The 27471-nt window shown below is 32.6% G+C and overlaps 2 protein-coding genes across 7 annotated transcripts; one reads left to right on the top strand and one right to left on the bottom strand.

The window, feature by feature from the left end:
- Positions 1 to 1011: 1011 nt before the first annotated feature.
- LOC104102574 (uncharacterized) lies at positions 1012 to 4449 on the top strand. Of its 2 annotated transcripts, none has more exons than XM_009610317.4 (6): positions 1012 to 1311; positions 1405 to 1625; positions 2433 to 2652; positions 3076 to 3161; positions 3608 to 3699; positions 3829 to 4449. In XM_009610317.4, exons 1-6 carry the CDS (start codon positions 1228 to 1230, stop codon positions 4068 to 4070), a joined length of 945 nt encoding a protein of 314 aa, XP_009608612.1. In that variant the 5' UTR covers positions 1012 to 1227; the 3' UTR covers positions 4071 to 4449. The 2 variants fall into 2 exon arrangements, with proteins under 2 accessions (XP_009608612.1, XP_018628417.1); XM_018772901.3 differs by having other exon boundaries at positions 1067 to 1311; positions 3793 to 4449.
- Positions 4450 to 17239: 12790 nt separating this feature from the next.
- LOC104102581 (uncharacterized) lies at positions 17240 to 23829 on the bottom strand. 5 transcript variants are annotated; one of them, XM_009610357.4, is made up of 10 exons: positions 23606 to 23829; positions 21333 to 21407; positions 20609 to 20718; positions 20331 to 20399; positions 19566 to 19681; positions 19094 to 19148; positions 18880 to 19000; positions 18673 to 18720; positions 18488 to 18582; positions 17240 to 17683 (listed from the first exon to the last, which is right to left on the bottom strand). In XM_009610357.4, the coding sequence occupies exons 3-10, from the start codon at positions 20708 to 20710 to the stop codon at positions 17588 to 17590; spliced, it is 702 nt and encodes a 233-aa protein (XP_009608652.1). In that variant the 5' UTR covers positions 20711 to 20718; positions 21333 to 21407; positions 23606 to 23829; the 3' UTR covers positions 17240 to 17587. The 5 variants fall into 5 exon arrangements, with proteins under 5 accessions (XP_009608652.1, XP_009608645.1, XP_009608632.1 ...); XM_009610350.4 differs by having other exon boundaries at positions 21305 to 21407; positions 23606 to 23827; XM_009610337.4 differs by lacking the exon at positions 23606 to 23829 and adding an exon at positions 22953 to 23059 and having other exon boundaries at positions 18488 to 18546; positions 21305 to 21407.
- Positions 23830 to 27471: the final 3642 nt, after the last annotated feature.

Genomic DNA, 27471 nt, shown 5'->3' with positions numbered 1-27471 from the left:
CAATCAATTTCGCCGGAATCATCGGTTTCCGATGTCCGGAATAAAAAATGACGAATAAAGATCAAAACTTTCATATATTTTTCTTTATTTTCCTTGGACACTTTTTAAGTTTGACCTAAAAAATTATATTCTCACTTATAGGTCACGGGTTCAAACCGTGAAAACAGTCACTAATGCTTGTATTAGGACAAGTCTATAAATTTCTTGCGTGCGTGGCCCTTCTTCGGACCCTGTGTGAACGCGTGATACTTTGTAAACTGCTATTTTGAGTAAAATAAATTTTTTTGTCATGATTTTTCATATGCCTTTTGCGGAGTTTGAATTATTAATTATCGTAATTTATAGAACTTTTTTTGTAGTTTCTATATATGTAAATTTTATTTCAAAAATTTAAAGTTATATTCAAATTCACGGTCAAAGTTAATTTATTTGACTCTATATATCTGCAAACTATGAGATAAATTGAGACCGAGGGAGTAGTATATTTTTATATTTGAAAATAATTTAATTTATACTTTTTATTTTATTTTTAGTTACATAATTTAGCGTCATGCAAATTTTTGTGCTCGATTAAATACAATAACATAAATTGAGAACATAGATTAATAAATAAATTACTAACAATAATAATAATAATAATAATAATAATAATAATAATAATAATAATAATAATAATAATAATAATAATAAAAACAACAACAAATACGTTGTAATCCTACAAGTGAGGTTTGCGTTGTGTACACAATCTTACCCCTATCTTGAGAAGATAGATAGGGTTTGCGTTGTGTACACAATCTTACCCCTATCTTGAGAAGATAGATAGATTATTTCCGATAAATGTTCAGCTCTCAGTAAAAATAAAAATAAAAAAGCATTAACAACAAGTTATTTATTTATTTATTAAATAACTAAATAACTAGTTATTTAATAAATAAATAACTAGTTGTCCACAAACTTCAAAAATGGAGTTCCTGTATATAGACCGACCGGTTAATATTCTTTCCTCATAATCACACATATAAAGGAGAAGGAATAGAATTTAGAATCCCGTTTTTATCTCTTCCATTGCTTTCTCTTTCCTCTGTTTTTATACATCATTTGTTTTAATTTTGTTCTTTGGAGTTTGGAGAGAGAAAAATTAAAAACTGTTTTCCTTATTTCCTTTTCTCTTTTTCTCTCCCTCTGTGTAATTTGTTTCTTTTTCATTCACATAATTTTTATATTACCATGGATAAAAGCTCAATGCAATCAAATCTTGATTGTTTCCTTAATTCCACAACCCCATTTGTCCTATCCCAGTTTCTTGCCAAGGTTTGTATATTTTATCTTCTTTTTTTTGCTGCCAAATTTATATGTGTAAATTTTTGTTTAAATGATTCTTTTTATGTGTGTGTGTGTGTGCAGAGTGAGATAAGAAACCTTAATAGGTTATGGCATCCATGGGAAAGAGAAAAGGTGGAATATTTCAAGTTGGCTGATCTTTGGAATTGTTATGATGAATGGAGTGCTTATGGTGCTGGAATTCCTATTAGATTGGATACTGGGGAAACTTTGGTTCAATATTATGTCCCTTATCTTTCAGCTATTCAAATCTTTACCAGCACTTCACCTGCTAACTTTTTGAGGTATACATTCTTGATATTTCAGTTTGATCATAGCACTATAGTTATTTTGGGGGTTGGGGTTGGGGTGGGGTTACTTGCTTTTCGAATAAAAGGGGCAGTCCGATGTATTAAGCTCTTGCTATGTGCGAGGTCCGGGGAAGTGCCGGACCACAAGGTTCTATTGTAAGAAGACTGTTCCCATGGCTCGAACCCGTGACATCCTAGTCACATGGCAACAACTTTACCAATTACACCAATACTCCCCTTCTTGCTTTTCAAATGTATTTATTGTATTTCAAATGGTAAAGTTTAATGCTTATGCACAAGGTTGAGCTGGTCAAAATTTGTAAAAGTGATGTCTTGCAATTTGTTGAAGTTAAACTAGTTTTAGAATTGTTATTTATTTTGGTGATCATGTATTTTCTTGAAGTTTAGTCCTTCATATGATGCTTATGCACCAAGGTTGAACTGGTCAAAATTTGTAAAGGTGGTTTCTTGCCTTTTGTTGAAGTTAAACTGGTTTTAGAATTCTTGTTTATTTTTGGTGATCATGTGTTTTCTTAAGTATAGTCCTTCATATGATGCTTATACACCAGGTTGAACTGGTCAAAATTTTGTAAAAGGTGGTTTATTGCCTTGTATTGAAGTTAAACTGGTATTTTGAAATTGTTGTTTATTTTGGTAATCATGTGTTAGAGAAAGCACACTTTTCTTTACTTAAATTATATTATGTCTCAATATCATGATAATAGTTTGTTGATTGCTTAGTAAACCTAAGGTCAATAATGGTTGTGGTGAAGAGTTATGATACTACTGTTTGTTTTTTAGGGAGGAGGCCGAATCTGTTTGTGAGGCAAGGGATTCTTTCAGCGATTCATTAAGTGACGAGAGTGAGAGCGAAAAGTTGTCGAGGTGGGATGGATGTTCTTCTGAGGAAGGTGCAGTTGAACAAGATAGCTTAAGTAGAACGAACGATAGATTGGGCTATCTTTACTTTCAGTATTTTGAGAGATGTACTCCATATGGAAGAGTTCCTCTAATGGATAAGGTATTTCCCTCTTTCCAAATCATGTCATATTATGCAATAAGGAAAGATGTAAATAGAAGTATGTAGCTTTACCATGTTAGTTTTAGTTGCTTTTTCTTCTGCTTCTTACGATCTGCTAGTAATCCAGGATTTATGCTATTGATCAATGCTTTCGGCAACTATGTGGTAGAATTACATAAGTTTAGTTGTAGTTCGTCATGTCATCTATTCCAGTTTCTTCTCTTAGCTATTACAGTCGGGTAATAAAAGATAGGAGTGAAATAGATTATTTTTTAAGATTTCCGTCCATCTTTGTTTATGCGATTATGATTTGATTAGAAGCCTATGCTCTCTCTTTAGATTTATGTTATGCAACTTTATGATGATAGAGTATTAATTCCATGTAAAATGTGTGAATCTAAAACCAGCTCATGTTGCTTTCAGATTAATGGATTGGCTGAAAGATACCCTGGATTAATGTCGTTGAGAAGTGTAGATCTTTCGCCTGCTAGTTGGATGGCTGTTGCTTGGTATAGCACCTTTTAGTCTTTGTCTCAGTCCTGTTTCTATGAAATGGAAGATGTTGTTTATGTATACGATTATATCAAATTCAAGTTGATAAAGGGTTGCCTGGTGACAAGGCTCCTGCGTTCATGCAGTGTCCGGGAATGACCGCACCTCAAAGGGTGTGATGTAGACAGCCTACCTTAATGCAAGGATTGGTGGATGTCTCCACGGCTCGAACTCGTGACCATAAGTCATCAAATTCAAGATGATATAAAATAAAATCTAATTCTTATCCTCTATTAGTGGTCAAGAAGATCTTTTCCTGTAACAAATTCTATATGATACCATGTCATTGATGCTTTATCCTCTTATTATTGCTAACTAGCTTCTTTCTTTGCAAACATCAAATAATGGAAAAATGAATAAAGGAATGATTGGGTCACTAACTTTATTGAGCCGCAAAATGCAGGTACCCGATATATCACATTCCCATGGGAAGAACTATTAAGGACTTGTCGACGTGCTTTCTTACTTTCCACACCCTTTCATCTTCTTTTCAAGGTATTATTCCCTGTGTCCTTTGAACAACTAAAATCACCGTTGCTTATATTCCCTTAAAGCTTTATTCTTTAGTTTTTGCTGGTGACTATACAGAATATTCTTACTCCATAATCATTCATCTTTGTCCAGATATGGACCTTGAAGATGACATGGAGAATAGTAGTAGGAAAAGAAAGGAAGGAGAAAAGATCCCCCTCCCACCTTTCGGTTTGGCCACTTACAAGATGCAGGGCGACGTGTGGGTATCAGATAGAAGTGGAAGGGACCAAGAGAGACTGGTGTCACTTTTTAGCGTGGCTGATTCGTGGCTAAAGCAGTTGGGGGTCCAACACCACGACTTTAACTACTTCATGAGTATTCGTCGTGGTTGAAAAAACTTGAATGATGAAAATCGTCTTTGCACACTAACAAATGGAAGTGACTATCTGCAGTCCCGTTCTCCTTTGGCCTCTTTGAATTGTTGATGCATCTTTGTAAAGGCATTTGGCTTTTATGTAGTTCCTTGCTTTTCGCGAGCTATAGGATTGCAGTGATGCAATCTTTAAGCTCGCGACTTCTGTGACTACTTTTGTATAGGAATGAGCCTAGCTTTTAAGCGATAAAAACATGAGGTGGAGCTAGCGATAAGCTGGAGGGCTGTGGATTATTAGATGTCAATGAAGTCCTTACTCTTTGAGTGCAGTTCTTGCACTCTCCTTTGATACTTTAGACCCTTCATTTGCTTAGTAAATCTTGTGTTTGCTTTGTAAATTCTAATGCTATATATGTCTCTGATCTTTGTATAGGTCATCCCATTGTAAGTGGAGAAGGAACTAATCTATTGATTGCTAAACAGATAAATGGCAAGAAAAAATACTACCATGAAAACTAGGATTCAAATTCCGAATTCCAATGGAGACAAAAGGACAGCATGGTGCACAAGGCATCCTGCGTTCACGTAGGGTCATGGGAAGAGTCACACTCCAAGACGTGTGATATAGACTTCCTATCCTAATGCAAACATTAGTGATCGTTTTCACGGCTCGAACCTGTAACCTATATAGGTCACATGGAGACAACTTTACCATTGCTCCAAAGCTCCCCTTCTAAATTCTAACGGAGACAAAAAATTCGGGACAAATTCACAAATAGCCACTTTTCTGCCCTTGTAATTTAAAAATAGCCACTCCCCGGAGTTTCAAATTCTATAATGTCAAGGAGTTTCACTTGTGGAATTTGAATATTTAGGACAATGGCTATTATTCTAAGATAGGGCCAAAAAGCGGCTAGTGAGTGCTCTTTCTACCAAAAAATGTTATCTGTATTTGTGGGAAGTACCAGGTTTCAATAGAATAGGTGAGATACGCGAGATACGCGCAAGTTGGTCCGAACGCCACCGTTATAAATATATATAAATATAATACTAGTAAAAAAGGGGCAAGAGAAGATATTGGCGTTCACATTCAATGTCATGTTCGGCAGTGGACGAGATTAAATGAATAGTCACTGATATTTGCATTAGAGTAGATTGCCTACATCATACCCCTTGGGGCGTGACTTTTCTCTGAACCCTCCGTGAACGCAAGATGCTTTGTGCACTGGCCTCCCTGAAAAAGTCTAAAACCTGACGTGAGGTTGAATGAGTTAGTTGCATATATCATTTGTGGAACAACCTCTAAATTGTGTTGGCCTATTTTTATAAATTGCAAACAAAATTCAAGTTTTTCTGCGTAAAGGTATGGTTTTTCTTTTATTGAGTAAAGTAGCAAAATGCAAGTTACGTACTTTGTGGAGTTACACAAAGTATCTTTACTCCAACCGAACCCATCCATAAATATAAAGGGGTAAAGTTGCTTAGCCCCAATAAGAAAATTTTAATAAAATTACAGTTTTATCTGTGTGAATTGAAATCAAATTGTGGAGATTGCTTATAATTTTGAAAACGATAAATTTATTCATGTTATAAATAGAATTGTATTTAAGGTGAATGTCTATTTTTTAAAGAGATTTTAGTGATTATTACTTGGTGGTGAAGTCACTCTTTCCCTATAAATAGAGGGGTTATATTCCATTGTAAATTATCACAAATCAATAAGAATTCTCTCTCCCTACTTTTTTCTGCAATACTTTTCTTCTTCTTTTATTGTTTCATAACACGTTATCAGCACAAGACTATAACCAATGAAGTAGAGGGAGATTGTTTTAATTTGTAGATATGCTATTAACTAGTAATCTAATATTTGAGAAATTAAACCACCCATGGAGAGAAGATATAGGAATTTGAGTGAGGCTCTTGCGTGCATTGATATTCTTATACTAGGCATGTCATGATCCAATTTCATCTATGGGTCATGATGGCGCCTAACACTACAGTTAGGCAAGCCAACAAATAAATTAAATATATATCAATTATTTTCAGGATAATTTTCTAAGAAATTTTATTATTTTACTAGCAATATCAAGAAATAAGAAAAGATACCGATTAACTTAAATCCAAGAAAAAAATAATACAATTCTAAATTCTACCAATGTGTGTGCCAAGACCTGGTGTCACAAGTGTATGAGCATCTAGTAGATTATACAAAACCTCAAATACTGTCTGAAATAAAAATAGACAGAATGAAAAATACAAGGAGAGACACTGGTAGCTGCAGAACGGCTCAGAAATGCAACTCACCACTATGCCCCTGGATAACGTGGGTGTAAGACGATAGGTCCCCCACTAATACTTGCCTCAGGTCCTGCACAAAAAGTACAGCAAGTGTAGTATGAGTACGTAAACAACGTGTACCCAGTAAGTATCAAGCCTAATCTCGAAGTGGTAGAGACGAGATGACCGACTTTGACACTCACTATGAGTCAATAATAATAATTGAAATAAAACTAGAATATCTAAATCAGCATGATTCACAGAAATTTATAATAATTTATTTAACCAACAGAAATAATTAAATTCCTTCAAATGCAACAATTCTCAATATATTAATTAAATTCCTTTAATTCCAATAAATTTTTAAATTTATCAATTAGTCTCATTTACATGAATAACAATAATTCCTTAACAAGCATGAATAATAATTCTTTAAATTTCAAATATTTACAATTTATCAATTAGCTTCACAAGCTACAATAAACTATCAAAGTATCGTGTAATTATTATTATTAAGTACGATTTATGCCGAGGTCGTACGACCCGATCCAGAATATCGTGTACACTGCCGAGGGACGTGTGGCACGATCCATAGATGCATCTATCCTGCCGAGGCGTGGCCCGCTCCACAAGAAAGGAGGACATTTTTTATGTACCTCCGGAAGGAGAGTATATTTATTATAAGATAAATTCGGGAAGAAGAATAATTTCTCTTAACAATTAATAAATTTAAACAGAAAATCAAACATATGAGATTTCCATTCTTTAAATTTTTTATCTAACAATACACAAATATATATATATATATATATATATATATATATATATATATATATATATATATATATATATATATCAAACAATATTAATTAAATAAAGAATACAATTTACACAAGTAATTCATGCTTTGAGTCCTAAACTACCCGGACTTTAGCATTGATAGTAGCTACGCACGGACTCTCGTCACCTTGTGCGTACGTAGCCCCCACAATTAGCAACAATTATTACTTTAATTACCTATGGGGTAATTTCCCCCTCACAAGATTAGACAAGAGACTTACTTCAATTTACTCCAATTTAATCCAATAGAAGGCCTTTTCTACAATTATCCAACTATGTCTGGCTCGAATCTAGCCAAGAATAATTCGATACAATCACTAAAAATTATAGGAATTATTTTCATAAGAAAATACTATATTTTTCAATAAAAATCCAAAATTAATTCAAAAATAGCTCATGGGGCCCACGTTTCGGAATACGGCGAAAGTTACGAAATATGAACGCTCACTCAACCACGAGTCTACTCATACCAAAATCACTAAATTTCGATAACAATTGGGCCCTCAAATCCTCAAATCTATCCAAGAGAGTTTTCAAACTTTTCCAACTCAATTCACCAATTAAATGATAAAAATAGTGATAGATTCGGGTAATTTAACAAATATTGAGTTAAGAATACTTACCCCGTTATTTTCTCTGAAAATCTCCCAAAAATCATCTAAATCCGAGCTCCTAATCGTTAAAAATAGAAAATGGGACGAAGTCCCATTTTGAAAACTTAAACTCTCTGCCCAGTGATTTCTTCTACGCGATCACGAACTTCCTCACGCGATCGCGTAGTACAAATTTTATTACCCAGAAGATAACCCTACGCGATCGCATAAAGTCCCACGCGATCGCGAAGCACTGTCTCCGCAAACCTACGCGATCGCGAACCTCTACACGCGATCGCGAAGCATTAAGCGCGTGGCCCAGCTCCTCCCCAGTTTCCCCTACGCGATCGCAAACAACGACACGCGATCGCGATGCACAAGCTGGTCTATCCTACGCGATCGCGGGCGTTTCCATGCGATCGTACAGAACAATATTTTCCATCTGCCAAAATTACTCTACGCGATCGCAGACCAACTTACGCGATCGCGTATAAGGAAATCAGGGAAAAAAATATACCAGTAGCTATCAGCAGTCTCCCAAAGGCCAAAAGTGATCCATTAGCTATTCGAAACTCACCCGAGCCCCTCGGGACCTCAACCAAATATACCAAAAAGTCCCAATACATCATACGAACTTAGTCGAACCTTCAAATCACACCAAACAACGCTAAAACTACTAATCATCCTCCAATTCAAGCTTAATGAAACTTAAGATTTTCAACTTCTATATTAGGTACCGAAACCTATCAAATCAAGTCAGATTGATCTCAAATTTTGCACACAAGTCATAAATGACATAAAATGGAGCTATAAAAAAATTTAAAACTAGATTTCGACTCCGGTATCAAAAAGTCAACTCCCCGGTCAAACTTCCAAACTTAAATTCTTGTTTTAGCCAGTTCAAGCCTAATTTAACTACGGACTTACAAATAAAATTTTGAACACGCTCCTAAGTCCAAAATCACAATACGGAGATGTTGGAATCGTCAAAATGCTATTCCGGGGTCGTTTTCTCGAAATGTTGACCGAAGTCAAACTTGGCCTTTTAAAGCCAACTTAAGGAACCAAGTGTTCTGGTTTCAACCCAAACATTTCTAAATTCCGAACCAATCATCCCCGCAAGTAATAAATCATTAAAAATACATACATAAAGTTTTATTTTTAGGGAACGGGGTTCTAAAAGTTAAAATGACCGGTTAGGTCATTATTATCTGCTTTGGTCACCAGGCTTTGGGATACGTATATGGTGCTCAACTTGTACATAATATTGAGTATAATGATTGTCAATTATTCCATGAACATCCTTCAGGGATAAATTCTGGACTTAAGATAAATATTTTACCTTATTTTTCTCTTTTAAATTCTTGAAGTTTTATAATTTAATTTTAAATGCAAGCAAAGACAATAAATTTTGATTATAACTCTAATAGAGTTTGTGAAAATTTTTAACTATCCGAAGTGATAAAATTTTTATGTCTTGCCATGATCAAATTCATATATGATTATGAGCACAAGAAGTGGAAACCCGTCCCATTAAATTTGCTTCATTCTCATTCCCTTAAGAGAATGTGGTAGCAATATGTAACAAGTCTGAAAGAAGACAAAATTATTACTGTGAAGGTATCAATGGATGTGGACGTGGCAATAGACGAAATTATCATCGTCATCATTGTGGTAATAAGAATAATAAGGATTCTCAAAATAATCTTTCACTCTCTGAAAATAATATTTGTCATCGATTTGACTTGAGATTAGATGATTATGGTTCATTCATGATGTGAATGTGATAACATCTGATTTATGAATACATATTCATTCTTGGAAGAATATGAACGTACTAGTGGTAGTTGATATACCACATTAATCTCTAGAAAGAGGTTTGAGATGAAATAAGAAAATAATTTCATTATTATGGCATGAATTGTCATTGATCACGTACCTATTATGATTATGCCAAAATATTGTGGCAATGTGATTATTACATGACAAAAGTAATAGAAGCAACATATCTTGCCTATAATGATTTTGATCATGACCATAATGGTATAACTTTCTCCTTGAAAGAGATATTCACCACATGGATGTTAATAAATATGTGGTAGTACAAAAGCAATTGAAAGCTCTAGAAGAGCCAATTATACTATTTTGAAGAAATAAAATTGATAATCAATAAGGTATTGTGTTGTAGTACATCTCAAAGAAATTTATATAGTTTCTAAAGTATTCGCGAAAACGGTTGGTTATATTGAGACTATAAATAAAGGAAAAATATAATATCTTCTTTTACTACAACTTGTAGCGAGATAATATGTGTGTAAAAAGCTACTTACTTTATTCTCCAGTTTGTACTACACAAACAAAAGAATGGCATAATAAACTAGAAGTTTATTGATATAAAAATCCATATCATAATAAACTTGGAGTTTATTCATAATTGCACACGTCATGGTGTAAACTTGAAGTTTATCAATATTGATTATTTATCCAGTTGGCATAATTGGTTTATCCATATTAATTTAATTATGATGTGCAAAAATAAAAGAGAATTCACATGGGTAAATAAAGTTCTTTACGAATTCTCTTATGTTGCTTGTTCTCATTAATTAATAGACAAACTAAAATTGGGATTGAATCCCATGAAAGCTGAAAATATCAAAGGTAAATATGGGCCCATTCACCTACCATGTATACCACATAAGATGCATCTATGAGATGGTTACATGTAAAATTATTATTAACCCCCAACATGGTGTTTGCGAGGTAAGTTGCTCAATAATTTAATTTAGAGTATAGTTTCCAGATTTTCTATTCAAGACAGTTCATCTTGATAAGTTGGTTTACATCACAGCTGATTTAGCAAAATGATTTAGTGGGTGCCTCCACTTAATAGCTAAACTATTACTTACGAGAATAAATTATCTATTTCAGTTGATATACGTTATATACGAAAGCATATTACATTCTCCCCTCACAAGTGATTCAGGATCAGGAGTCAAATAATTTCATCTTATTATTATTGATGTGCAGTGTATAGTTTGATTAACACCATAACGCACAAAGGTGGATTTTCAAAGTTGAGGAAGCAAGTTAGTTTTTATAGCAAGAGGGGGAGATAGAATAAATGGTTGACAAAAAATTAAGTGGAATGAATTGTCTATACATCTGGTTCCTCGAATAAAACAATATGAACTTGAAGTTCATAAAAAAATATTTCATCCGCAATATATTATAAAGCATGCCATATACATTTGCTGACCAAAGAAAGTAACTATATTCTCACTGCAAATGCTCATATTAGAATAAGTCCTAGAAGGACAAAGTCTATGGTACGATTAAATCTATAGAAAAATCAATTTCAAATAAAATTCTTGATAAAGAAGATGAGCAAATGATCATAGTAAGAAGGCAAGTGATCTAGAAGATCACATGACATAGCACTTCATAAAATCTCAAGAGAGGTCCAGGTACATGAAAATATGAATGAAGAGATCTCTATGTTATGTCTTTATGAAAAAAGGAGGTTGAAACATATAAAATGTTCGTCGATGACATCTATGATAGCGCTAAGTATAGATGAGGATCTTAAGTCTGTCAAATACAGGCACAGAAATATTGGTCAAATGAAAGAGACAAAATTCGAATAGAATTGGTTTCATATGAAAGACATGTAGTTTTGGACATGTAGTTCAAACACTAAAAAGTATAAATTTAATAGTGTGTGCAATCACTTTCATATATTTATGTCTAGCATGACATGAAAACTTGATATGCATCTAAAGTCTATTTAAATGGCTTATATGACTTAACTTATATGACAATCCCTGAAGGATTCGAATCGCTTAAGCATATACAATTCTTGGTTCTAATGTACCACATCCTAAGTACAATTTGTGCACATATGTATCTTGCTATAACTATAAGCATGATAATATGATTGCGAGAATCTCTATGGAGATATTGAAATGGACATTCTACGACATTATATGAAGACATTACATATCTATCAAGAATGATGATTTCAAGGTTCAACATATTCATTCAAGTTAATATGGTTGATTTGTTTATCAAATCTCTACCAACGATCTTTTGAAGATGGTGCACAAGATTGGGATGCAGAGGCTCAAGGATGTGAATTGATGCTCTAATCAGGGGGAGTTAATATGCATTGTACTCTTTTTTCCTTTATAAGATTTTGTCCCACTGGGTTTTCCTTGCAAGGTTTTTAACGAGGCAACCAAAAGGCATATTTCTAAACATGTGTACTCTTTTTCCTTCTCTAGATTTTTTTTTCTCACCGGATTTTATTTTAGTTAAGTTTTTAACGAGACACATTATCTGTTGAATGGATATTCAAGGAAAATTGTTATAAATAGAATTGTATTTAAAGTGAATGTCTATATTTTAGAGAGATTTTATGGATTATTACTTGGTGGCTAAGTCACTCTTTCCCTATAAATAAAGGCTAACTATTCCATTATAAATCATCTAAAATCAATAAGAATTCTCTCTCCCTACTTTTCTCTACAATACTTTTCTTCTTCTTTTGTTGTTTCATAACAATTCATGGATAGTATTCGAACTGTTGATTTTTCACATAAAAACACCTAAATTAAATTTATAAGTAGAATATACTTCAATTATACCTATATGTAACGAAAAGTACAACTCAGCGAAAATATAAATTCTGGCGATTACATTTTAATTTTCAGTACAAAATATATACAAAAATAATTTAAAATCCCGCAGCGACCCATAATTTTCAACCCATTCACCCAATTATTTTACTCATTTATCCATTTAATATAAGCTTTTTATAAGATCGTCAAGTTTTCCCGCTTATAGATGGTGATGACTATTATTTATCTATTAAATATTTTCCGCATTTAAACTTTAATACATTTTTTTACTAAAATACTATTTTTCTTAGTTACAATTGAGGTACTTTAAAAAAATGGAATAATAAATATTATTAATTTATAAGTGTGATTTATATCAGCTTTTTAATTTTAAAAGAAAAAGAAAGAAACCAAAAGAAAAAAACGAATATTTGATGAACTGTGGACAAATATTGCCGTCGTTTTTTTTCGTACCATAGAAAAGTAAAGAGAGAAAATATCTACAAATGAAGAATTTGACAAAATCAAAAAGAATACACAGTCCACTGCTTGTGTGCTTTTGTCCCTTTTTATTGATTTTAATTAATAGCTTTAAATTTTAACTACAACTTTAAAATAATATGTCCAACGAACCAAAATCATTAATTTATTAAAAAATTCAACAAATCACAAAATCCATATATGAATTTTTAAGCTTTTAAAAACTCCAAGAATATTTTTTTTTAATTTTTTAATTTAATTCACCTAATAATATTTAAATCTGTAATAATAAATATGAACGTCCCTGACGTGATTGGCAACAAGAAAACAGAATGGACGAGCATAATTGCCAAAGTGACACTGAAATTTCCTTCTTAGTAATTAATACATGCCATCATTAAGTCATTCAACACTTCACAGTTAGGTTTCGACTTTTGGCGTCCTTTATGGGTTATTATCAATTTAGCCCGCGCTAGAAATTATTTATATTCATAGCCGAAAAAGTATATAAAATTTGTATCATTTTTATATATAATATACAGAATGTATATATATACAAAAAATATAATTTTTTCGCATATTATTTTAAAAGCGACTATACAGTATTATTTTCCCATCCTCTACTCCGTTGGATGAACAGGTAACTTCATTATCGTGGACTTTCTACCTAATTTTTTGTTCCTAGGATAATGTACAAAGTACTTAATTAATTAGTTAATCGTGGTCCAACTTATTAATGTTTTAGATAACCTTTGATGACTTCTTGAGCATAAGAAAGTTCCACTTGGAAAATTCTGCCACTGATTAATGAATCAAGATACACCACCAAAGCTCATAATCTAGTCCAAATGTTTATTATTACCAAGAGTTTTAATTTTTAAAAGATTTTTTGGGATTCGAGGTGGGCAATATCAAAATACCTTGAGACTTTTAAGTGTGACTTAGTTTTGTGAGACTTATGTTTTCAAATGCCCGATTGTGTGCTTTAAACATACCCAACGCTCAACGCTCGGGCTCATCTATACCAATCATGGGTTTAATTCACTAATTAGCATTGTTAATTCTCAATTTGTTTTAACAAATTAATGATTAAAGTTTTTTTTTTCATCTGTAGGAATAAAAAATTGTGAATAACTCAAATAACAAATCATAGTATTGCATATTTACTATTGAGAACATCGTGAGGGTGAATATCATTTGAATATTTCTTCTGAAAATAGATAATCAAAATTTATATCTTTATTTACTGGATCTTCGTGTATTAGTTCTATGTCTTTCAAAATTACCATACATTTATTATTTTGTTATTTAAAAGTAACTCTGCATTTACTCATGAAGGAGTAATATTCACAATCAAAAAGTTATAAATATTTAGTGTATTTCTTGATATGTACACTACGTTTGAACAAAAATTAGTGGATTTACCTGAATTTAAAGCTAAATTTCTAAGTTTCAAAAACCTGCAAAACTTAGAAATTTGCATGTTTGTGTGATGATGAGAGTGAGATTTAAATTACATTCACTTTTTTAGAGTTCCTAATTTATATTAAAGAGAAATAATTTAATATTAAATTGAAATGCGTCTCAATACAACAGAATGAAGACCCCCCAAAAAGGTTATAAAATTGATTTTAATTAATTTTGGATTGACAGGCAGTTAATTGATTGATTTATTGAGAGTTGAGACAAAGAACATCAAGTTATTTTAGAAGTGCAATCTCTAACCATATGGCAATAGGAGAAATTTGAGGCAACCCGCAACCCCCAACAAACAACTCCTAGATGCACATGGGGCATGTTCTTTCTTTTCCTAGTCAAGTAGTTAAGAATGCATGTCCAATTATCCACATTGGTTGTTTGGCAACTTTTGTTGGTTTCTTGTTCGGTGTTCTGTACTCGTATTAATGTTTGATTAAATCTGGATTCACGTTAGAAAATCCCATATTAGAGATAAATCGGTCCATATCAAAAGCGATTTCTTTCTCAAGACTTGAATCCGAGACATCTCGCTAATAATGAAGAAGTACTTATGACTCAACCATAACTCTCTTGTTGATAGTTATTGTTTGGCACTTGCTTTAATGCAATTCTTATCTCATCTAGAAACTAGGAACTAGGAACTAGGAGATGAATTATGTAATCCACTATGTGAGAATTAAGAAATGAGTGCATGATGAATGATTTATCTTTTTTTATTTATATAGTAAAATTTAGTTGGTATAAGCTATTTGCTCATCTAAAAAATAAGAAAAAAAATCCATTTATAATAAATATGATTAGTAACTTAAAAAATACGATAAGTTGTCTAACACAACATATAAAATACATTAAAATGTGTGAAAATATCTTATACTAACACTATATATATATATATATATATATATAAGTTAAAACATTTTAAATATGGAACCGTGGTGATCCAATAGGCAATATATAGGTGTAGGGCAGGATATTGTATGATTTAGTACTTGATGATTGGACAAGCTCAATATTGGAGATAAATTATTCTTTAGCAAAAAAATTATTTTAAATGTCACTTAGGCTTGTGGTCCAGTGATAACACGACGCCAATTAAGTTTGGCATGATCCATCACTAATTGCTACAGTAACATTTTCCACAAAAGGATGTGATCTTTTGGATGTGTTAGGCTTTATTACATTGGGTAATTTTTAATAGTTTACTAAATCTATGGATGCAACTTAAAGAGGGTAGAAAGAAAGAGAACTAAAATTGCAGAAAGTTGGTAGATTTGCAAAACTGTCTTTGAATAAAAGGTAAATGTATGAAACTAATCATCTATTTAGAAAATTAAAATCCCGAATTATACTGCTATTTTCTGAAATATCTTAAAATAATATATAAGTGCAATATCAAAGAGCATTTAAATATCCATATATGCGTCTAGATATTCAATTTTTTCTGGTAAGTGGCGGAAACACCATGTAGTAAAGAGTATAATCCGATATTCCTTCGCAAAAAAAAAAATCTCCTTTTATATACGTATGCAAATAATTATTTTTAAAAACAATATGTTTATGTACGATAAGCTGATATCACTTGCAAAAAAATTATAAAGTAATATCATTTGGTACAAGAAGTAAAGCTTTAAAACCATCATCTTCCCAAACCAAACTCATTTACAAGCAAAATTATGATTATAGATTGACGATACCGCATGTGAAAAATTTTGCGTATGTCATAGCATTTCTATAGAGTTTGCCAGTTAATTTGGTTAGAAAAAATTTGGATAACTTTTTCTAAAGATTGAATGTTGGACATGTTTGGGATTTCAATAACGCTGCTAATTTACAGACAACTTTTTCAAGCAAACCTAAAACACTCTATAGATGTGGTTGCTATCATCATCAACCACAAATATGATTATATATGTGAATAACTTATTCTTGCTCATTCTATCACAGATAGTGTTGTCTTTCTTTTTCTGGACAAAAACAACATAGAAAGAAATTATTGGATCAAAATCAAGTTGGATAGATACAAATATTTTTATTTTATTTTATCATTATTCAATGTTTAAAACTTATTTAACCTTAAGAGTTACATACATACACTTAATAATAATCACTTATATATGGGCTACGGTTAACTAATAAAAATTTATATACATTTATTTATTTATTTTCACTGTTGTAATGATATTTCTGTTGTAATAAAAATGTTTAATGATGATATATATATTTCTGAGTTATGGATCAAACATCAAATTAGACAACAATAGAGCGGTGTAAAGAAAAGCTCATTTTTTTTGTACATCATAAATGGTGTATTTTACTCCATCAATATTGTTAAAGCTGCTGAAACTTTTGCAGTCTTCCTTCCGTAATATCAAATGTAAGAAAAGAAAGCATTTTACCAAATCATATTCAAATTCTAGTTATATGTTCTCTTGGCTGTTGAAGTATATCGTTATCTCATCTAAACGCTTAACCTATTAGATAGGGAATACACTTTTATTCACTTAATTATATCTTTAAAATTGACATTTGGATTTGAGAAACTAACAATATACTAGTCAGTGAGAAAGTAGGCAGTGGGGGAAAACCAATCTGTTAATATTTAGAAGAACCAAACATAGAAGCACAGAACAACAGCAAAGGTAATATACCCCGTGTAATCCCACAAATGGGGTTTAGGGAAAGTACTATGTACGTAAACTTTACCCCTACCTTGTGTGAGGCAGAGATGTTGTTTCCGATAGGAAAAAAAAAAAAAAAACAAAGCAAGTTTGAGAAAAAAAACAGTAGTGAGGATGTTTGAAAATACCGGAGAAAAGAAACAGTAACGACAACAAAACAATAAGATAACTGACGCCAAAGGAAACAACATGGATAGGACTTTGCATAACTCAGAACTGGCAAAATTTGTTAAACAACCTGTGGCAACACTTCTTTCATCTATTCAGTAACATTCAACAACTACACAGCAACAAATCCCAAGCACAAAATTAAATTAAAATAATAAAGTAAAAAGCTCTAGAAATTCTCTATATTTTCTACTGACAAGACTAAAAAGATCCTAGAAAACATTGGAAACCTATTCAGTAATGTTTGAGTTGCGTAAACTACCACCTCTTTGTACAGAAAATTTCAGGTTTAGCTATTGGATGTATCTCAATCATTTTATCGCATTCTGTCTATCTTTAATTAACCAAACTGCAGAATGAGTGAGCTATATCAGGTATTACATATGGGAATAAGAAGTGTATGTGCTATATCAGGTTGTATGCTGGCAGATCTTCTATTCTTTGTATATCTTCTAATGATAATTCCCTCTCTAATTGCGTCCTTGTCGCTTGCATAACATCCTGAAGGAATAAAACAAAAAACTTTAATTAGTAGAATGTAGAGGAAAAGTAAGATACATATTGTGAAACATCCTTTTCTGTTTTAGATCTACAAAAATTATCATCATTTATAGATCATAGGACTAACTTTTATGCTAAACATATGACTGTTCCTCGGACAAACACAGTAATAAAAAATAATATAGAGTAAACATTGAGGTTCAGTTTTGCAAAATCATAAAGCTTTGGAGCCCTTCATTTCCTATATCAGTTTAGCAAAGGGAATTCTATATATACCGTGCTTATAGCTTGTTTGACCAAGCTTCTAAAATCTAACTTATTTTGAAAAGTAAAGTGTTTTTGGGGGAAGTTACTTTTTCTGCTTCTCAAAATGAAGCTGTGTTTGAACTAAAGGACATGATTGTTTAATGCTTTCTCCTAAATGATAGTGTTCAATCAAAAAACAATCAGCATTATTATTTTATAAGAACAAGTGCGTTGAATTTAATCTTAATTCAGAAGCTCATGACATGTTCCTCATATGGTGAACACGTGTGAGAAATGGAAGGGTGAGAGAAGGAGCGGATGTAGGGAAATAGATAAGGTTTCACCCGAACCTAGTAACTTTAGCTCATATCTTGTGTATGGGTAAGAATTCCACCACTAAATTGGTACGAATAATAGATTTAGAACCCAGTAAATCAGATGACATGTGGACTTTGATAAAAATTCGAATTGAACTCATAAAGTTCAAATCCTGAATTCGCTTTTGGGCAAGTGTACGAGAGACATAGCCTAATGAGAGAGAGAGAGAGAGGTGTATACCTTAAACTCCATATATGAAGCACACATAGCCAGCCACTGTGCATCCATCATAGCGAACGCTATACAGTATAGAACATCAAATGCCTCATCATCCTCTGCAGTTTGTTTTAGAGAAAAAGTTCATCTAGAAAGCACCCTAATTCAGAAGTACTTAGGTTAATTTTCTGTCTAAATGACTGGCTTACCTCCTAATAGCTTAACGAAATTAATTCCCGGTAGACACTTTGGCTTCTCTGCAAGAGAAAAAGAAGAAAGTCAATGTCGGTTCAAAATGGACAGGAAAATATTAGCAAAATGTATAATTTGAGACAATCAAGAATCATAAAGAATAATATTTGAAAGCAGAGGAGATTGTTCTTAATTAGTATAAATCACTTAAAACGTTAAATCACCTGAGTATAAGTCAAGCATCTGAATCAACATGAATGTAACGTTAATCCCAGCGACTGCAAATGGATACTCCCACATTGCCCTCGATCCACTTCGCTTGAAAAGCAACCTATGAAAACAAGCCTTGATTTTGACTATATGCAATTAGTTATGACTTAATAAGCCGCCATCAGACTGTGAACACCTATATCTTCGCAAAACAGCTAAACATCATACCGGATATCTTGTTGCAAAAAACAGCAAATTCTCTAGTGAAATAAATCCACAACCCCTACAAAAAGATGATTTTTCAGATGAGAATAATATCTTAGACAACAAAAGTAAACTAAGTGCCGGAAGCTGGTGAGATATTTGAGATATGCATTCAAGCACAGATCTCGGTGTTATTTTATAGTGGAATCATTGCAACAAAGAGTCAAAACAACGCCAAGAATAATTTTTTCCTATTCCTTAGCTATCTACTGATTGTCATAGAAGTGCCACTAGACGAGGCGCTGCAAATGAATGGTAGAATACCTTTTTCTATATAGATGAAAAAGCAAACTGCTACGTTCTAATTATTACAATTGACCAACATAAATGAATCTCCTCTTACCAAAAAGTCTTACATATTTCTTCCCTTGGAAAAGTGACAAAAATATCAATGTATCTTGTCAAATCATTGAGAATATCAAAGGATGAAACTCACCTGAAGTCAGTCGATGGATTTGCTCCTTGCCAGCCCATATCTTTCCATTGCTCGGAGATCAAACTTTTTAGCTTCACATTTGGAAATGCTGCATTCCATAAAGCTTGAAGAGCTTCCTGAAAATTGGAGTTAGTTATGTGCTAAAATACAAGCTGTAACTAGAAAAAACACAAATAAGATTATAATTCAAAAGAGATGCCGGTACAGACAGAAACAAAATCCAGGAAGAAAATGCGGAAATAACTAAGGTTTCCAACTTTCTGCTATGCGGCAGATAAACTAAGTTACTACTCTGGTAGGTTAATAGATACTGATAAATATCATTAAGATTAAATGTGATAAAATAGTGATCTCAGTGTTTGCCATGAAATTAGAGAGGCAGAATCTTTTAGTGACTTCTTACAAGATTTCAGTATATTGAATTAATGAGAGTGCCATTTCAAGAACTATTGCATAGCTTGTTTTGTTTGAAATATCACTAGTTATGACACTATTATTCTGAAAAATACATCTATCTAGTATGGAACATTTTCATACGAAGTGCACATAAGTACGTATTTCTTAAAATGATATGTTGTTGATAAATTGTAAAACAAAAGGCCGATAACTTAGATCAATAAATGTAGTATTCCAAGTCCCTTATAAAACATCCCCTATACATGACCTTTGCAACTTGCGATTTCACTATCCCCGAGGGAATAGAATTTATAACTATGAACTGAAATTAACATGGAAATGAAAATAGAACAAGCATTTTGGAAATACTTGATGATCTATCCGTGTCTCATCAAAAGGTACCCCTAGCCGTTCTTGAAGCCTGCGTAATCTTTCTTCCTGGCAGAAGTTAAATATATATGAAAAAATCCACAATGTTATGAAGGTATAAACTACAAAGAGAAGTTTAAAAAAAAAAAAAAAAGAACTTCCATAATAGTCTCAACAATTTCTACCAACAGAAAGAAGCCTATTTAACTTGGATAGACATGAAATAGAGATAAAGGCCAGATAAACTCAAAGGCCAACAATATAGTACTCTGGTTTACCTGAAGAGGAGTTAAGGGGTAGTCAAGATATTTATCGCTTCCGAACCGTTTATTGCCCGAGCGGTTGAAGATTCCTCCTATCCATGCTCGTGGTCCAACCATAGCATTAGCTACAGCCATCAAAATCTGATAAGTGAAATGGACAAATAACTATGGAAATGTACACATTAGTTGATTAACATGTTAAGTAAAGGGAAGAACAGCCCAAAAAAGATGATCAAGATGTGTTCTTGAAGTTTTATATTGAAGTCTTTCTTTTTCACTATTCTTCGCATTGTTCTTCCGACAATTTGCACCATGCACTAGTCTATGATGTACCATGCTTATCCTAATTAGGCTGTATGCTTGTCCAGTTTGGTTTATACAGCCTCTAAACTTAAAATATGAGGACTTCTTTCTAGATAGTAATACTGGTGATGAAAGATGTTCAGATCACATATGTATTGCAAAAAGAGTAACAGTTCCCAACTTTCCATTTAGACAATCCCAAAATTTTGCAATGTAAAAGAAGCACAAACATAGTAAACAACAAATTTCCTGTATTATGAATTTAACAAAAAAAGAAGAACAAAGATTTGAAAGACTAAATAAACTACCTAGGAGAATCTATCTGAACTGTAGGCAAAAAAGATGCAGATGCAGCGACCATTAATGAAATTATTCAGGTGGAAAATTAGAAGAATAATTTGAACTCACTAAAGCACTGAGCTAACTGTGAAATTACGTGAGGAGAATTATGTGACCATGCTGGCTCCTCATCAAGCTTCCTTCTTTGCCAATTACTTTCATCTTCATCAGCCTGAATTCATAAGTTCTGTGAGATAAAATTACGAGCAGAAGTGTACACTGCTTTATTATAAATTGCTAAGGAAGCTAATTACACAATGAAATGAAAATGTTACAGCATTCAAGTTTATGAAGTTTAAAAAAGAAGGGCAGGAAGATATTGCTGTCAATGACTTGCCTGACCGTCCTAGTACCTTAACCCCCCCCCCCCCAAAACCTAAAGAGCACGAGCCCTTAACTAAGGACTCGCAAACCATCCCTTGTCACTAGTGGATATGTCAGCAATGTGGCTAGTATCGCAACATTATTTAACTGGTCTAGCTGAGGCATTCAATGCGAAATAAAAAGATCAAAAAGAGAAAAAAGATATCAACACGAAGAAAGATAAAAGTAATCTAAAGAGGGTCATAGGCATCACTTCACGAGTCTGAGACTATCAAGATTCAAAATTAATTCCAGTTGATGCGCGCGAAAAGGGTTTGGTTAAAGATAATTACGTAAACTGATCACAAAATGGCACGAAGACATAGAGACAAGCCAAAGCAACTGCAAATTGATTTTATTTCCAAAAGTTAGTCGAATTGACATGAGATTACGACTCAGCATTTGATATACTGTTTCTTTGCTCTAAATCAACTCCTTTGGTAGAGTTCATGCAAAGGATTTGACTTAATATCACAGGCAATTAGTAAAATAGATTAGGTCCCCACATTAGACAGGTAAATTCCAGCAAGACGAAAGCTACTCCCTCCCAGCATAGAATGCACTCAAAAGAAGAACAATTGTATCAAGTTGCATACAGCTCGTCGCAGAGTGCAGCAGAGAAATTCAAACGACTTCAAGAAAATTGCAAGTTAATGTTTTTCTAGTCACCTCGTGCAATTCATGATGATAAATTAATCATCCATCATGTAGCTTAGGATCTACATCTTATTAAATCTAATAGAATGACCTATGTTGTCGTACAGTCGAAGTAGTTCAAGTTCGAATAATTATTTTTGATAACTGAGAAATCCCCGAGGACCAGTGGGGCACGGTTCGAAACTCAAAAAATATTGGGCCAATAACTTGTCTATAAAAGGACAGCTTGGTGCACAAAGCATCCCTTATTCACGCATGGTTCAAGGGCCGCTCCCCTAAGGGTGTGATATAAACAGCCTATCCTAATGCAAGCATTAGTGGCTGCTTACACAACTCAAACCCGTGACCTATAAGTCACACGGAGACAACTTTACCGTTGCTCCAAGGCTCCCCTTAAGGTATCTTGCCTATGAATAACAAAAATAACCCACATTGTTCAAAAATGGCGGTTTAGAGCTGATAAAACCTATTGTTCAGTCCATTAACCATGCCTGCATCCACTAATAGAAACTACAGCACCTCAATCCCAAACTTGTCATCCACTAATACGAATCATCAACATCCATTTCGCTCAATTTGACCCTCTTCGTTCAACTATACTTGCCTTCAACCAAGCTAAATAACCAAAATTTCAGCAAAGTAAACGGATACCAATCCAAGAGATGAAACTAGATGAATGAGGAATAAAAAAGCTTACTCTGTGGTGGGAGGAGGCACAAGAAAGAATGCATTGACTACGCCTTAATCTCATTAGAAAGAAAGAAGAAAATGTTGGGAGGGTCAAATTTTCCCAATGTTTCAAACAGAAAAACAAAAGGGTAAAACAGAATAGTAATAAACAGTTGTTCAAATGATTACTTCAACTCATGCTTTCTTAAAATTCAAACTATCATCATTTTTATCCTCACTCTTACTTCCAACCACCAAATTTCTGTAACCTCAATAAGGAAAAAGGCTAAATGTCGGTTTTTTACACACAAATTGGAGATTAACACCGCAATTAAAGGGAACTTTTGTTTAATGGACTTAATTACAGGTGCACAAGAATGCGAAAAGTTTCTTTTTTCTTTCTAAAAGGTAATAGAAAGATTAGTTCTTTTTTACATCCAACCATATATACCATATCATTACATAAGACAAAAAGAATAAAAGCAAACCTCAACAAACATAAAGTATACACCATTAATTTGCAAATTGCATGCAGATACAAAAACACAAAATAGGGTACCACCTTTAATTGGCATATAATAAGAGAAATTCATGTTCTTGATTCAATTATTCTGAGTAATGGTGAACACAAAACAGACAAAAAGTATGTACATTTGCATGTATATATTTAAAAAAAGGTACCTGTAAATCACATGTTCTTGATTCAACTGTTGAGATGGCAGAAACCCAGAATGGTGGAAGAAGAAAAGAGGAAAAATGGAGAAATGTGACAAATTCTTGGGTTCCATAGCCATTAGCCAGCCATGTGGCTAAAACACCGCCTAATTTCTAGCCATATTTAGCTTTTTTTTTGCATATTATAATCATTTCGACCCGTCTTAGCTGATCAAGACTAGCTATTTGGGAAATTTGTTTGTTCAAAAACAGATTTAAGACTTAAGATATATAATATCCCTAGTATGTATGTAACACTATTAGGTGAAATTTTTGCCGACTGTGTCTTTTTTTATATCATTTTTTTAATAAATAATTTATTTTATTTCTTTTGCAGTTAATGGACCTTTTAGATAACGGTTTAAAAACTTCTTTTTTAGCAAATTAAAATTCTTATAAGAAAACGAACAGAGAGCAAGGAACTGCCGAGGAGCTTCAAGTTCATCTTTTTTTCCGTATTCTAGAGATTTGGTTCTTTCATAACTATCGTTGTTTGAATACTGATTTTGATTTCTAGATCTATGATATTAATTTTTTTAATCAATCATGATAATCAATCGAATACTATCTACGAATCTAAACTATTCGGTCAACTAGTAAATTAGATAGATTAAGAAGTTGAATCAATTAAAGAATACATTGTTAGATAGCTCATAACCATAGATTATTTTTATCACATTGATAACATAAGAATCTCCTCTTCCTCTTATTTTTTTTTATTGTAGTTAATTAGAGTCAAACACTTTTAGGTTTAATTTTTGTTTAGATAATTAGGATAGTTTAATCTAGTTAATGGTTAAATCATAAATCCCTGTGGATTTGACATTCTATCTCATTACTTTATTACTTGACGATTGCGTATACTTACATGTCCGTTTGGCCGCAACAAATAATCACTATACTTAATTTTACTCCATATTTTAGTAATATAGTAAAATAGAACATATTTTTAAGAACTGTGTACAAAAACTATACTTGATTCATAATATACATAACTAAATTGAATTAGAAGGATAAAGATTTAAGAACTATATGTCAATGTAATTTTACATGTTATAGGTGGTTAGTTTAGTTTGTACTTTAGCATTGCGGAAAAGTAAGATTATTATCAGATTTATCCGCTGTCATTTTACTATGTTACAGTTAGGCCTAGACGCCAAGCCAATCCAACCGAACTTACTATAATACCGAGCATGTTATAATATGGGATTTTTACATATATAGCCGGCGATATAAATTGTTTACTTTTTCTAACAATATACATAGAATATACATTAATTATACATATGCAATACATAAATTATGCATATATTATATATTTACCGGCTATTTTTAGTTTAAGTGCTAGTATGAGCGACTATTTGGGTTAATTCTTATAATATTGAGCCGAGCCCAACCGAGCTTTATTAAATAAAAATACCAGTTATGTTCATTTATAAGTATTTTATTACAAAAATTGGTCAATTCACAAAATATTACTAATATTAGCCAATTAGCTATTTGTAGACAAAAAAATTAAAATTTTGCTTTCTTTTGAGTGGGTGTTATTATAATAGATTGGGTACATCTTAAGGAGCTTGAATCTCAGTTTGATATGATTTGGTGGAGTTTGGAGTTGGTTTGAATTGAAAATTCGAAATAGAAGATGAACATAAAACAATAATATGTGTATCACACTGTGTATTAGATATGTATCATATTTGTATCAAATGTGTATCACATGCGTGTGAGATACATGCGTGATACATGTTTTGATACATGTGTCGCAGAAGAATTTTTTGAACTCGATTTTAACTACGAATTTTTATATCAATTCAGTCCAAATCACCTCCAATCTTCCTTAAATTTTGTGTATTGACTCATCTATATCTTTTCAATGAATCTCAACCATACTCACTGAAAAAAGTCTTTTTTTGCTTAGATTTTTGGAATCTTGTATATATATTTGTTTGTTTCATCACCTTATTTGCTACTTCATCAATAAAATTCATTTCCATCTTGCATCCAATGTTGGTAATCACGCTTAAAAATATGGAAGGAGATCTTTATGTGTGATTTTGGATAGAGAAAATCTTTTTTCTTTAGGTTTTTAATTTTTATATGTGTTTGGTTAGTTTTGATAAGTTTATAATTAATGGTTAGAGGTGTTAAGTTGAAATTCTTTTGGACATTTCTGTAAGATTCCCTTTAATAAAGTATAAAGTATAATCAAGCTCGAGCCAAGCCCGGATGTACTCTTTAACGGAGTATATTTAGTTTTTCGCATAGTGCTACGCCAGTTTAAAAACAAAATTAATAATAAGTTGGTTGATGTGGAAATATAAAAACATTACTAGTTTAAATTGGTACTTGCATTCAAATGTGACCGTTCGTTTAAATGAGAACTCAAAGAAAAAGTTTATAGCAGTTGTAGTTCGAGCTTTCTCTTATTCCCTGTTAATACTCCTTGTTTCCCCCCTTAAATATTCTTGTTGTTGATCTTTTAATTACTATCAAAACCAGGATGGTTAATAGGCAATACTAATGTATGCAAGTGGAACCATTATTTGTGGCTTGAATTATGTAATTGTCAAATTGGAAAATCTTTCTCTTATAGGTTTGAACTATTTGGGATCTATATATAGGGGTTGTAGGTGGGATTCTAAAGATTGCATTGTACTTTTCTTCTCATTCATAGTGAAAAACTCTCTCTGCTCCGAGGATTAGACTTAGCCGAACCTCGTTAAATTCTTGTATTGATTTTTCTTCTCTATTTGCTTTGTGTGTGATTGTGTGCTAGTTAACCCACGATCTTTCGCAACAATTGGTATTAGAGTAAGGTTCGGGTTTCTACATATAATCTAGAGTTAAGATGTCTTCATCATCTTCAACAAAGTACGAAGTAGAGAAATTTGACGAGGGTTCTAGTATCAATCTATGAAAGATTAGGATGAAATCGTCTCTCGTGTTACAAGAGTTATGGAAGGCAATTTATAAGGATTTTTCTGAAGAGATGAAAGAGACAGAGAAGACGGACCTGAATGAGAGGGCTTTGAGTGTGATCTTCATGAGCGTTACAGATAGCGTTTTTCGGGAAATTGCTGAAGAAACTTCTGCATCAATGGCATGGAAGAATTAGCTGGAAGATCTGTATTCTAAGAAATCGCTGACAAACCACCTCTACGTGAAAAAAAGATTATACAATCTTCGTATGAATGAAGGTACACCTGTTAAAACTCACATTGATAAGTTTAATTCAAATAATGGACCTGAAGAACATGAATATCAAAATTGAGAGCGAGGATCACGCCTTGATAGTATTATGTTCTTTTCCACCGTCTTATGATACTTTTGCTGATATGCTGTTATATGAAATGATAGTATTTCACTGGAAGATGTTAGTAATGAACTAAAATCTAAAGAGTTGAAAAAGAACTTTTTGGACAGCAAAATTGAGGGTGGGAGTCTTGTGAGTAGAGGAAGAACATAACAAAATGACTTTAACAGAACAAAGTCAACCGCCAGATCAAAGTCTAGAGTAAGGAAAAAAAATTGTTATGAGTGCGGGGAGCAAGTGTCACGACCCAAAATTTAACTAGTCGTGATGTCACCTAACCCAATCAGCTAGGTAAGCCAACTAATAACTATCCAATTCTAATAATATTTAATTGACTCTAATACACTCCCCAAGGAGTGGTAGTACAAATTATTAGCTTCTAAGATTAGAATTTACAAGCTGGTATGAAATAAATACATCATCTGTTCGAAATGTACATAAACAAATTTTTATAAATCTAAGGCTACCATGAACAAGAGACAGTTATGACCGGAACACAGGTACATCTTCAAATCCA

Source organism: Nicotiana tomentosiformis, chromosome 8 (assembly GCF_000390325.3).
Source record: "Nicotiana tomentosiformis chromosome 8, ASM39032v3, whole genome shotgun sequence".
Lineage (NCBI taxonomy): Eukaryota > Viridiplantae > Streptophyta > Magnoliopsida > Solanales > Solanaceae > Nicotiana > Nicotiana tomentosiformis.
The sequence above is the reverse complement of the archived record's forward strand: the minus strand, read 5'-3'. Positions and strand labels throughout refer to the sequence as shown.